The sequence below is a fragment of the Schistocerca cancellata genome, chromosome 12 (genome assembly GCF_023864275.1).
Source record: "Schistocerca cancellata isolate TAMUIC-IGC-003103 chromosome 12, iqSchCanc2.1, whole genome shotgun sequence".
NCBI lineage: Eukaryota > Metazoa > Arthropoda > Insecta > Orthoptera > Acrididae > Schistocerca > Schistocerca cancellata.
This window is the reverse complement of record NC_064637.1, coordinates 134,187,636-134,202,058: the sequence shown is the minus strand read 5'-3', so window position 1 is coordinate 134,202,058 and position 14,423 is coordinate 134,187,636. Positions and strand designations below refer to the sequence as shown.

The window sequence follows — 14,423 nt, the reverse complement described above, 5'->3', positions numbered from 1 at the left end:
TGCTTCAGGTAGTTTGACTGGTTGTCACAAATGATTATTTTCTCATCTACATGTATATTACTATTCCACAAAAACTCATTGTCATTCTTCTTGATGTACAGTTTGGAGCACAAGAACTTCCTCCTGCATATTTTACCTGGTTGTACTTAGACCTCTCTGATATTCCTTTTACTTGTGGGAAGGGGAAGGAGGGGGGGGAGCACTGCATTACAGGTTCACTGAAAATTTGCAGATGTGAATTGCCTTGAGCTGTTTGGGTTCTCTTGTTAGATATGATACCGTAAGTTTACCCCTCTTAGTTAAATTCGCTGTCTATTATTCTTGTTGTGCTACTACACCATTAACTGAAATGATATATGCTGACATGACAGGAAGTATCTACCTCCTGACATTTTCCCCAAAATGCCAGTGAAATATTACTAAAAAATATTTCATGTAGAGTACTGAAAAGATGTCACATTATTAATGTGAAACCTCCCAAAATTTAAAAAGAAATCTAGATTATTTTTTTTCCTTCTGGCTGCAAGACACCTAGGTTGTAACTCTGTATACTTGTATACTATATTGTTAAATGGATACTGAAGCTAAATGAAAGAATGATTGACTGAATGAATGAATGAAAGAATGAGGCAGGAACTGAAATTGAGGTTAGCAAAGCAAAAGCTGAAATGCATAACTCCATTTTCAAATATTTCTTTACAAAGGAAAACCCAGGAGAATTGCCCAGTTTAATTCTTGTATCACTGAAAAGATGGATGAAATAAGTATTAGTGTCAGTATGTTGTATTTTAATGACCTTGCAGACAAAATTAAGAGTAAAATCAGGCATTTTGCAGGTGATGCAGTTATCTATAACGAAGTACTATCTGAAAGAAAATAAATATACAATCAGATCTTGATAAGATTTCAACATGGTGCAGGGATTGGCAACATGCTCTGAATGTTCAGAAATGTAAAATTTTGCACTTCACAAAATGAAAAACATAGTATCCTATGACTATAATATCAATGAGTCACTGATGGAATTGGCCAGCTCATACAAATACCTGGCTGTAGCACTGTGTAGGGATATGAAATGGAATGATCACATAGGTTCAGTTGTGGATAAAGCAGATGGTAGACTTCAGTTTATTGGTAGAATACTGGGGAACTGCAGTCAGTCTACAAAGGAGATTGCTTATGAATCACTCGTGTGACTGGTTCTAGAATATTGCTCAAGTGCGTGTGACCCATACCAGATAGGACTAACAGCAGATGTTGAACGTACATCGAGAAGGGTAGGACAAGTGGTCACAGGTTTATTTAAGCTGTGGGAGAGTGTCACACAGATACTGAATGAACTGAACTGGAAGAATCTTAAAGATAGATGTAAACTACACTGGGTCTATTAACGAAGTTTCAAGAACTAGCTTTAAATGATTGCTTTAGGGATATACTACAACCCCCTACATATCACTCACAGAGCGATTGTGAGGATAGGGTTAGAATAATTACTGCATGCACAGAGGCATTCAAACAATCATTCTTCTCACACTCCGTATGTGAATGGGACAGGAAGAAATCCTAGTAACTGGTACAGTGGGATGTACCCACTGTGATGAACCTCACGGTGGTTTGCAGAGTATAGATGCAGATGCAAACCATTACTTAAAGTCACCCTCTATAATTCTTGTTGTCCTTCTACACCATTACCTGAAATGATATATGTGGACAGAAAATGTATACCTCTTGATATTCTCCCCAAAATGCCAGCTGAAATGTTAATAAAAAATACTGTCCTCAGAAAACTGAAAAGGTGTCACATAATTAACTTGGTACCAAATGTACAAGATGCTCTTCTCTTCCCATCCCACCCACATTTTTTAAAACCTAGAATATTTCTCTTCCTTCTTGCTGCAAGACACCTAGTCTGTCATACTGTATACTTTATTGTTAATTGGGCACTGAAGCTAAACAACTGAAAACAGGAGTTTGTAAAAGAGAAGTGGCACACTCTTCTTTTGCGGGCAAGCTATACACGTGTATTATATCTGTGCATGTTTTTCTAGCTCTAAGTTATGCTCACAGTAAAAATGAAGAGCAGATTATAAGAAGAATGTTATTGCAGACAGTTTTTGTTGCGATTGCTGTGTAATAATGTCACTTATAGTTTGTGAGGTTCTTGGTGACTCATTAACAGGTGGTTTTCAGGCATTTGGAATATCAACTTCACAAAATGCAACACGTGACAGTAACAGACGAATCAACAAATGAACCTGGCATCATCATTCCTGTAAGTACATCTTCTTCATAGCAGAAACCACAACCATAAATTTGTTGAGCAATGGTGACATGTTTCCACTTAGGCCTCTTCTTAATTAAACAACTATTTTTGGGTTAAAAAACCGTTTTTGAGTGTTTACTTAGAGCAAGATGCCAGTGACATGAAAAATGCCTGAGAGTTGCTTTTTAAGCTAAAACTAATTGTGTAACTAAGAATGGATTCAAGTAAGCATTACAATCTGAGTGAGAAAATGTCACCTTCATTCCTTTAAATATTGATGGTTATAGTTACATTTTTAAGGTTTTGCTTTGTTGTTCAGTAATGGTGTCACAAAAAATACCCATTTTTATTTTTTATCTTATGTTGTAACATAGTTGATAATTTTCAGAGTCCAAGTTTTCAACCTTGAGAACACTTGGGACAACATTTTTTGGCAAAAATACCTTGAAGTTTTGCCTCTTTTTTCAGATTTTCGTCTATTAGTCGGAAACTATGCATCCTACTGAAAATGTTAACACTACCAAAATGAAAGAGCAATAAATTTTGTGTTGATTGACCTGCTTAAATATCAGAATTGGTGCAGCCATTTGACTGCAGTCAGTTATCAGAGTTCGGTCATTTTTATGATCTTAGCTAAGAAGTTGGCTCCATCGCCTGTAACTCAAAAATGGGTACTCCAGATAAATCAAAGAATGGAAAACCCAGGATAGAATGTAACAATATTATGAGAAGGAAAGTTGCTATTCATCATATAGCGGAGATGCTGAGCCGCAGATAGGCACAACAAAAAGACTCTCACAATTATAGCTTTCGGCCATTAAGGCCTTCGTCAACAATAGGCACACATATGCACATGTACACACACTCACGCAAACACAACTCACACACACAACTGCAGGCTCAGGCAGCTGAAACCACTCTCACATGGTCTATTGTTGACAAAGGCCTTAATGGCTGAAAGCTGTAATTGTGAGAGTCTTTTGTTGTTCCTATCTGCGACTATATGGTGAGTAGCAACTTTCCTTCTCATAATATTGCTATTCCAAATAAAAAAAAAAGTCAAGTTATCAGAGTTGTAGAGCATGAAATTTCATGTTGTGAAAGGATCTAGTTTTTCAGTTTTGGTCACTATTAAGCATTCATATACTTGAAAGCTGAAGTAAATCCATTTTGTCATTTTTTTGTAAGTCAAAATTATTCAATGAAATGAAAATCCCAATAGGAAGACATATATCTGTCCCAACTTCAGGTGTAGAGGTATCTATAGAACTCTCTCAGTTGACATGTCATAAACAGCCAAGGCTGCCATGCCCTCTGTTCCTTTGTTATTGTTTCCATTGTGACCCGTGGCTAATCTTCCTGTGCTGTGCGCGGGACTTGTTCAAAATTCTTTAGTGTCTTGCAAAATTCTCATTTCCTTGTTGTGCAGTCAGTGCATAATAAAATTTGTTCTCCAGATTGAATGGAGGTACGGTTTATATGCGACGCCAATTTGGCAAATGGTGATGTGGTTAAGGCGAAAGAGACAGGACTGGAAATGCTACTGCAATCCAGTAATGATAGAAAAATTGCAGCACATCGTAAATTATTGACCGGTATGGCTGAAGTTGAAGTGCCAGTTCTTGTCAGAAGAAGTAAAATAGACTAAAAATGATTAGATCATTGTTGACAAAATGCCCTGCACCATTAAGATCGAATCTTCAGTCGTACGAGGAGGTTTTTGATTTTTGATAAACACTGCTTTTATTGTGGTGAGGAAATTGATGGTAATTGGGAGAAACTTAGCAGACTTCCCCATGCAAAGTGAAATATTATTCATAAAGTGATGAAACTTGAATTAAGAGATTCTGTTAGTGAGGTAGCTGAAAGGCGAGGTAATGCCTGGCCTTGTGAAGTATTGGAACATATCTGTGATGAGGACTTTTGTGCTAAAGATGCTCAATATCTCAGGTTTTGTCAGAGGGATTTTAACAGGTGGAGGAAAACAAGGAACTCCTCGATCCACACAGATGGATGTAACGATGGAGATAGTTTCTTTCCTACATCAAACAATCAGCAGATTGCCAGTTTACTTTGCAGGAGTTAAAGAACCAAATCACAAATGGCTGGGAGTCAGATGTAAGGACCATAAAAGCCTGACTCTTCTAGAAGTATGGTGAAGAAAAAATAATTGTTGACAGACATAAAAAGAGCAGTCTTGTGTTCCAAAAGTACAAATTATAAGATACTGTCTGATATTTTCTATCACAGCAAGTTATCATATCCATGAGAGGAACATCTAAGAATTATATGCACTGCTGCAGATATACTTTGTGAGGACACAGGTCTATGACACATCTCAGCAGCAACCCCCCCCTCCCCCCCCCCCCCCCCCCCCCCCCCGGTGATTTCTTTTTAGATGTCCAATCAATCCTTGATCTCTGAATCATTGCTCCTTTTCTCTAAGTCATTGATTTTGAAAAACAAATGAGGAACTCTAGGTAAATGGAAAAAAAACTGTTGCTTTGTCACATGCAATGATTTCTGCAGTAAGTTCACGGTCATTCCTATCTTCACTGTCAATTGGGCTCAGTACATTCCTGTACAAAAGATTTGGATCAAGGCGTATTGTCAACACTCTTAGTGCAGTTGGATTCGAAGCTCCATACATGGAAGCTTCCCTATTTGAAACGCCCTCAATTGCACAACCTGAGCATCCTAAAATAACCAGTGAAGGATTCATCCAGCTCATCTTTGATAATCCCGATTTCCTGTGTTGCATTTCAACACCTGCATGAATGATGGGGTGAATACTTTCCATTCCATGAAGGGATGTGGTAGTCACACCCTACACAGCTGCAGAGTCTGACAAGATCACTGATGAGGAAGGAAGACATTCAGATTCTGAATTTTTTGTCAACAGTTGGTGTACCTCAGCTGATCACCTATCACAAAGCAAATGATGTTGGCTTAAACAGCATTATTGGAAAGGATCTCAATTTCAGTGACTGACCTAGAGTGCTTGAAGCTATCGTTCTCTGGATATGAGATTCTGTGGCTTTATGGAAAGTGGAAGAAATTCACTGATGAGCCATAGTGAAATAGACTCCCGGAAGAAGCCACAAATCACCAACAGTCAGTTCGTTCAGAAATAATGTGCCTCCCATTCTTAAATTATCCTCCAACTTTGTACAACATAATATCTACATCTCGTATAATAGCACTGAAAAAAATGCGTAAAACATGATCAAAGTTGGTGTTGTGTCACTTTAAATCAGCCACTTTATCTGAAGGCTGTGGATGTTGTAAGAAGCAAAGGCAGTGATTTAGAACACATCATTATATGATTAGGTGGGTTTCAGCTTCTAATGTCTTCCTCAGGGTGTATCCGCATAATAATGGCAGGAACTGGCTTGAGAGACTTACTGTCCATAATATTTGCTGAAAAAAGTGCTACAGAAATCCTAATGAAAAAATTAGGTAAGAAATTAATATTTTTGCAGTAAATGACAATAAAGAACAGAAACAAAAGTGGAAGGCAAATCTGGAACAGATGGAAGAAATGAAAGATTCCAAAGATGGCCTGACAATACAAACACAAAGGAAAGAGGTACATAGATGGCCAGTTAAAACTCAGAACTGAGCCGAGAGCAGGAAAAGCCGAAGAAGAAGACCTGGGGTTCTGCATTGTGAATTTCATTTTCTGTTGAATTTTGATCAGTGAATGGTTTCTTGTATCAGAGGGTGCAGTGATTAAAACATTGACCTAGTATTTGGGAGAACATTGCTTGAGATCCCTATCCTGATTACCTGATTTAGGTTTTACATAGTTTCTGTAATTGCTGTTGATATGCTTCTCTTAATTTTTAAATATTGCTGTTACTGCATATTAAAGTGTTGTCAGGAACTGTGCATTGAAGCATAGACTCATTCCAAACATAGCTCAAAGCTGCCCTTATCAAGTCAGCATAAGATTTTAATTCTCTTTGGAAACAACATCATAACCAGAAGATTTACTGCTTCTCAGGGGCATAATGATTTTATTATTTATTTAGTTTTCTCTCACAATTGCATAATATTCCTTAATGGTGACTAGTTTCAAATGAGTCCATTCATTTTTTAACCATTGCCTGTGTGTTTATTGTGTGACTGTAAAATAATTCTAGTGTAACATAAAGGGCAATCAAAAAGTTTCTATTTTAGTGCATTGCTGTGTCAATGTTATAACCAAATCTTCCCAAACAGGATCAAAATGCCATTATTCTTTTCTCGGCTGCCAAAGGACAAACACCCGTAGACGTCTGTCGGATAATATACATCCGCACATATAAGCAGACATATCTCTGTGTGTGTGTGTGTGTGTGTGTGTGTGTGTGTGTGTGTGGCGCGCGCGCGCGCGCGCGCGCGCGCGCGTCCACATCCTTTCGTCTTTCCCTCTCCTTCCCTTTTTCCTGATGAAGCAACTGTTGGTTGCAAAAGCTTGAATTTTGTGTGTATGTTTGTGTTTGTTTGTGTGTCTATCAACATGCCAGCGCTTTCGTTTGGTAAGTTACATCATCTTTGTTTTTAGATATATTTTTCCCACATGGAATATTTCCCTGCTGCTCTTCATTGTAGGGGTGTTGTGTTGGGGACAAAGAGAGGGGGAGGTGGTCATGAAGAGAGAGAGAGAGAGAGAGAGAGAGAGAGCACGCATGTAAGAACGAGCTGGACACTTAGAGGGAGGAAGGGGTGAACACAGAGGGGGAGAGGAGGTGTATTTAATATGTGCTGAACACATACACAGGCAAAGACGTGGAGAAAAAGCCTAGTAAATAATAAAATATAGTTGTTGTTCCTCTGTGTCAATGCAATGTTGGTGCATGTAATGATTTTTCTAATCTACTGATGGATTTCATTTTTTCTTTTTTTTTTAAATCCTTGTATGCATTTTTTCTTACTGTTTTTTTAGATATAGGACTAGTATGCAAAGCATGATGACGTTTAGGCAATAAGATGATGAACCATGTGTCAATATAAAAAAAAAAAGTGAAATAGAAGGCAACAAAGACATACATGAAATCATTTGCAGTAGCAGCCTTGTCTAAAAGAATATTTGTATCTGATGATCTGCATCAGTCATGAATCAGTTTGTCAAATGACGCTATACACAGTAGCCACTGTGACAAGACTTTACAAAGAGATGGAGCATTTAAATATAATACTAGGACTGATCATGTGAGAATAGAATCTGTGAAATTATATTGAACTACAAGGAAAATTTGACCAAGAAAACTGTAAAATTGCATGGAGACAAAATGGTTGGCCAGTATATACATTTTGGTCTTCAACTTATCCTTGTATTCTGCCATCCATTTTGATGCATCCTCTATTTGCTCATAGAATGCGAGCTTCACCAACAGTGTTTACATTCTCAGTGGAAACTTTTTTCTTCAGTTGTAGATTTTTTCCTTGTGTCTAGAATTTAATTATTTACACAATTATTCACTGCATAATACTTGTTATTTTTTATGTTCATCTTTCTCACTCTTTCATTTTGGTCTCTCTCTGGTTACCCCTTCTTTCCAGCTTTCCCGTATTTCTAATTGCACTATTTATTCCATTTTTCATCACACCAGAGTTGGAGCTAATCGGCTAATGACACGCATATCGTTAGCAGATTAGCTCCAGTTCTGGCACGATGTCTGTACTTGTTGCTTGGCTTCTTTATACCAATTTGTATGGGCACTATACATCCTGTGCCCACAGCAATATGCTGCATACATCTTGTCGTCGACACTCACAAATAATGCTGCAGTTATAACCTTCTGAAGAAGGATGCCGAGTACCTGAAACTGGCTAAGGAAATTAAATTTCTTTTATGCAAATGGTTGCTGATTATTTCAATATATTCTAATTGGTTTTTGAATTTCTGGATCCAGATTTCCAGTAATCCCGATTACCCACGGTCCCACCTGGTCTCGATAAATGAGGTCCCATTGTTACTATTGTTTTGGTTAAATAGCTGTTATTGATAAGTTCTCAAAATTTTGTCACTCAGCGGTACATACTGACAAGCTGTTCTCTCTCCTTGCAATTTTGCTGAAATTATACCAACATTTCTGTACAGCACTATGTGACTGACTGGAACTGCTATTTTTGAAACTAGGAAATGGGAATGCTGTTGCAGGCCAGCATGCTGGCAGGCTTCACTGGCAGTGAGGCGATTGTACAGCGTGCCAACAACAATCTGATCGAGCTAGGCAAGCGGCTGCTGACGAGTGCCGAGCTCGGTGACACAGACGAGGTGCGGCTGCTCATGAGCCGTGGCGCGCCCTTCGCCACCGATTGGGTGAGTCTCTCGTGTCGTGTATTGGCTGTATGGGTGGCACAGGGAATGAGAGAGTGCTTGAGGTAATTGGGCCGAATGTGTACCCACATGGCTTGACTGGCTCAGTGTAAGTGCATAAAATATATGAGGGGTGACCAATGTCAACACATTCTGAAATGTAGCAGAGTGGAGCCTTTCCACTTACTCATGTATTACTCTTAGAGTGAATAAATATTAGCTTTCATCCTGTTGTAATTTACCTTTGAACAGTTACCCAGTAAATATCAAAATTAATTTACATTTAGCTAATTCATAGTCTGTACTTGCAAGGAGAGGTCTTCACCGGTGGGATCAGCTTTTTTAGAACCGTCTACATGGTGATGTAGGTTAAGATCCCAGCTCTCACACCCTGTATTGAATTTAAATTAATAGATAATATTAAGTAAAATAACATGAAAAAAGATTTCAAGCAGAAAAAGAATGATAGGAAGAAAAATTGGAGTGAATGAAGAAGTTGATAAGGTGATTAAAATGATGTGACAAAGGAGTAGAAATAAAAAATTATGTTTAAACAAATTAATTGAATAAAAATAATGATCTGTACTTAGCCTATCCATTACACCACACAATCAGTCGATATGATTCTACTTTTTTTAATGTTGTTGAGTGTCATGTAAACTTCCAGTGTTTTTTCTTTCTTTATTTTATTTTATTTATTTATTTTTTTTTTTCTGGCAATAATGAGGTCTTACCAGGATGAATGGCTGCAAAGCGTTATCGCTGGGATCTCAACCTACATCACTAGATAGATGGTTACAAAAAGTCGATCCCACCGCTAGGGATCTCTCCTTGTTAGTTTTGCTGGGAAGTACTTATTTTAGAGAAGAACACATTTAAAACTTTTTAGTGCCATGTGCTCTAAAAATTTTGATTCTGCTAATAAACTTTTGTTGGCCTTTACTGATTTAAAGTACTAAGTTTTATGACTGCAATACTTTGAAAGTAATTTTAGTTTAAGGAAGTACAATAAAGATCACTATTTGAGTTCCACACTAAAGAAGTGAGACCTGATTTAACAATATTTAGAAAGGCATGCACATTACTGAGAGCCACAAAGAAATGTATGTTAATTATGTTATGCTACTGTCTAAATTCATGACCATAAACTGTATGAAATCAGCCTATTTAAATATTTGTTTGAAATATTGGTGTAAGCATTCTCCAGCTTAGACAATGTACAAAATCATGAAATTAGGCATTGTGGGAAGTGTATATATTGTCAACAGAAGCCAGTAGTGCTCTGTGTGCAATTGCCATGAACTGATTTGGAGTGTGCATAGCTCTTGCTACCACTGGACTGGAAGTTGTTAAGGCTTGAAATAAGCCTTTGTGATGTCTCTAGTCTGAATTATGGTTATGAACGAACTGTGTGGCAACAAATTGATATTTTGAATCATCTATAACTGTTTCAGTCTGCTAGGTTTCAAGCAGTCATCCACCAGTGTGCTCAGTATTCAATTAATCCCCATAAAAGGCGAAGATCAGTGAACATGGAGTTTATTATTTATGAAGACCTTTATTGTGAACTGAGAAGTATATAGAAATGATGAAAGTCCGTTAGTAAGTCATAGCATTATGTTTCTTACTCCAAATATTTAAGATTTATTGCCTTAGAAGTTTCTCTGGCTAGGTACTTAAAATTTTATAGCAGGGAGATAATTATTTTTCAGCTAACAAACAAAACCGAATGAGAACCAATTACTCCTTGCAGATAGATAGTGGAGGATGTATAATGACACCAAAAAAATGAAAAAAGGTCACCCTAACTTTAAAATATATGCTATTTTTATGGTCTTGATGGAAACATACTCTCACACAGACTCCCAAATACACAGCTTCATTGTTGTAACTGACTGATTCGAATGATGGCAGTTCAGATCCCCGTTTGGTTGGCCAAATTGATATTTTCTTTCATTTACATAAATCAGTTTTGGCAAATGCTGTAATGGTTGTTTTGAAAAAGGCATGGCCTATTTTCTTCTCTAATGCGAAGATACTGCCGTTAATGTCTTCATCACCATCTATACCTAAAGCCAAAGGTCTATATGTTTTTCCAGCGGCTGTGAGAGTGTGCACTCATGTTTTGTTTGTTATTTTCATCCTGGAATTTCTGTTGTCATAATAAAATGTGATTATATTTGATTTTGATTGCTAACACACATTTTTGTCGAAAAACTTTAATGTTTTAAGAATGAATGTTCAGGAGCTGAAAACAGAGAATGATGTAAAGTTGGCATGAACAGATGTGGTAGATGAAAGTGTTTGCCCAATGTAATATGCATTATGTGCCTCCATAGGTTTTGTATTTCTCTTTTCTCTCTTTGAGAAATTTTGTAGTCAGCAAGACAGTGAAGGACAAGAAAACTTAAGACACTGAAAAAGTTATTCAGAGTCTTAAATCATCATGAAAAGATGTTTTGAAAGCATTGAAATAATAATTATTACAGTGATTTTATCATCCAAGAACCTTTATTTAAGGAAAAAAGAAAGAAGAACTTTAGACTTATACCATGTGTGTGTGTGTGTGTGTGTGTGTGTGTATGTGTGTGTGTGTGTAAGTCTTAGATAGTGATCATACTCTACTGGAATGAATCACAACATCTTGGCAGACATCTTTTTCATCTACACATGAAAGATAGTATACTGCATAGTTATTTTCTGTGTACTCTGGCATGAATCCATTGTGCAAATCTGTTATTAATGTAGTTAACATGCCTACTTTGTTGTTCTGCTCCAATATTTGTTAGAAACAATTAGGCATATTTTCAGCTGGGGACAAGCCCACTACACGCAGCAGCAGCCAATGGCCACCTGGAGACATGCGAATTGCTGTTGCGAGCAGGCATATCACGGGATGCGCGGACCAAGGTCGACCGAACCCCTCTGCACGTAGCAGCCCAGGAGGGCCACGCAGACATTGTTGAACTGCTCCTGGACACGGGCGCTGACGTTGATGCCAAAGACATGGTATGACATCCAGTTCCTTTCACTGTCCCAGTATGAAATGACTGTGTGGAGTCAGAGAGGAGTCAAGTGTTTTCTTGTCATCAGTTTTCTGATTGGTTTGATGTGGTTTGCCATGAATTCTTCTCTTGTACCAATCTTTTCAACTCTCTGTAGCACCCTTGTTTTAGATGTGTTTTGGTCTCTGTCTACCCTTGCAGTCTTTTGCCTCATACAGCTCCCACACCCTATCATCCTGTCCCTTCTTCTTATCAGAATTTTCCATATGTTCCTTTCTTTTCCAATTCCATGGAGAATGTTTTCATTCGTTATCTTATTTGTCTGCCTGATTTTCAACATTGTCCTATAGCACATCTCAAATGCTACAATTGTCTTCTACATCGGTTTTCCTACAGTACGTGACTCACTACCATATAGTGCTGGGATCCAAACACGTATTCTCAGAAATTTGTTCCTCAAATTAAGGTTGATGCTTGTAAACCTTTCTTTTAGTTCTGTCATCGCTTCTTTGATGTATAGATTAATCAGTAGTGTAGTCTTACACCCTTTTTAATCCAAGTGCTTTGTTCTCAGTCATCCATTCTTATTCTTCCCTCAAAGTTCTTGGGAAATAGGATTAAACCATAGGGAAAGACAGGTAATCCCTTCTTTCCATATAGCTTAATCACATTTTTCTCAGAAAGTTGAACATCTTGCACCATTTTAAACTGTCAAACTTTTTTTCCATATTGACAGATCCCATGAACATTAGGGATGTATTTAATAATAATATTCTGTCTTTTGTCACAATATTTTTATTTTCTGATTGCTGCCCAATCAGATTCTGAGCTACTACTTCCACTTCAAGGACTGTATAGATACAAAGTGCATTACATTTGCTTCAGTTTTTCATTTAATAGTAACAGAATGGCACAGTTGTTAAATTTAACAAGATAGCTGTCTCATATGGGATTAATGACAGATATAACAGAGAAATGAGAGGAATAAAGAACAAGGTAGTTGATGGAGGTAAGAGGGTGTATTTATGTGTGAGGCAGGGACAAGGAAATTGTGTTCATTGCTTCTTGTGAGGCTGTTGTGCTAAGAGACAGTCATTACTGAAAACAGGAATTGATTTGTTGTATTCACTATCTGTACATTCATTCACAATGTCAGTGGGTTGGAAAATCTGCATATTTGTAGTGCCTACATTATACTAAATTTTGAACCTGAAAGTTTTCTGTGGCAGTTTGTGAGATCTTTATTGATATCTAAAAGCCAGTTTTGGTGTCATAAAGGTGAGCTACCATTGCAGATTTATGAGGTACATTTAAAGATAGAGCTGAGATGTGTTCACTATATCATGTGAAAATGATTTACCTGTAGTATCTGTGTAAAAACTGGGACAGTCTCTACATGTGATCCTGTAAACAGCTGGTTGCTTATGTTTGTCAAGTTTGTTGCAACTGCGAGGAAGGACATGCTTTATTTTATTATTTTTATAATAGCTTAGTTTAATACCATACCTTTTGAATGGATCAGCAGTTTTATAATGGAATAATTATGTAACCTTTCCATTAAAACATCAAATTCATTTTGTGTTGTCAGTAACGTAGTAAGCAGCATTGTCTGCAGTGCTACCTTTTTTACTCCTTTTTTGTTTTATGAGATTTGCTCCTGCTGGCAAGCAAGCAGACTTGTTTGGCTTCAGTTTGATCTTTTGTTTATTTCTTTTTTGGTACTCTAGTGAGAAATTATTGACTTTGAATGTCCATAGTTGATGAATTATTGGTTTCACTGACATAACATGTTATTACAATCATTTACAGACACACCAGCTGTTTCTTACAAGTTCTGCAAAATATGCATATGTGTGTGGAGGTCGTTGACTACGCAGGCCCCACCAAAACTATTTTCCCATCCCGTACTGCACTGGTACGGGCAAAGTTGTTTTGTATGCACTCTACTAAAGTCTGGGCAGTCTTTTTCTATGCCTCCAGTGTTTATTGGAGGTGTTAATCTCTGTGCTCTGTGACGTGTGGTGAGCGAAGATATGTGTGTGATGTGGTTGCTTCAGAAGCCCACAATGAGGAGGTAGTACAGTTGCTCATCTGTTAATAATGTCCACCATTTAGTGATTTGCTATGTGCTGACCCATTCATCCCCTGTTACAATTTGCAATAGTTGATATGATCTCTGTCACTAATACATTGTTACCAACAACAGTTGACTCTGGCAACAGAGATTTTTATTGTATCAAGGTACTCAAAGTACACCTAGATGAGGTGCCAAGTGCGAAGTTGTAAATTATATTCTAACAAATATGTATAAATAATTTTGAAATTAGTACTACAACCCATGAATTCAGTCATGAATTTGCTTTGTATGAGAGGGAAGGGAAAGGTCAGGAGACTGTAACTGTTATGTAGATACAAATCATGTAGCATACACAACCACACTTAATGGTTTATTTTCAAACCACGCAACACAAGCCTTACGACTTTGATATAATGCATCACACATGAAATTTATATTTAGTATGTATCTTCAACTATGGTAATTTGGTATTTTCGTGGACAAAATGTCACATCTACCAAAAATTAATTTCAGTATATTTTCATTTTAGTGGGTGATGAGAAATATGAAATAACTTTGCTATAAATCGTTGTTTCATAATATTTCTGAAGAAAGCTTATATGATGTACTCAAGGGTAAAGTGCTGTGTCAAAGTAGCCACCTGATGAACATTGTTGTTTCTGATAAGTAAATCAAGCGTGTAACAGCAAGATGAAACTTAATTAGGTGTTATGTATGTTTATACAGCAATATGGCACATGAAAATGGAAAAGTTGAAAATTTGTTTGTTCA

General features: G+C 37.2%; 1 protein-coding gene across 3 annotated transcripts in view; it reads left to right on the top strand.

Moving 5' to 3' along the window:
- LOC126109772 (GA-binding protein subunit beta-1-like) overlaps window positions 1-14,423 on the top strand; it is a 90,683-nt gene that overhangs the window by 26,762 nt on the left and 49,498 nt on the right. For all 3 annotated transcript variants that reach the window (XM_049914826.1, XM_049914827.1, XM_049914825.1), the window contains 3 exons: window positions 2,191-2,272; window positions 8,412-8,573; window positions 11,382-11,579. In XM_049914826.1, the coding sequence (XP_049770783.1) occupies window positions 2,191-2,272; window positions 8,412-8,573; window positions 11,382-11,579 (442 nt within the window). The remainder of the gene's footprint in view (window positions 1-2,190; window positions 2,273-8,411; window positions 8,574-11,381; window positions 11,580-14,423) is intronic.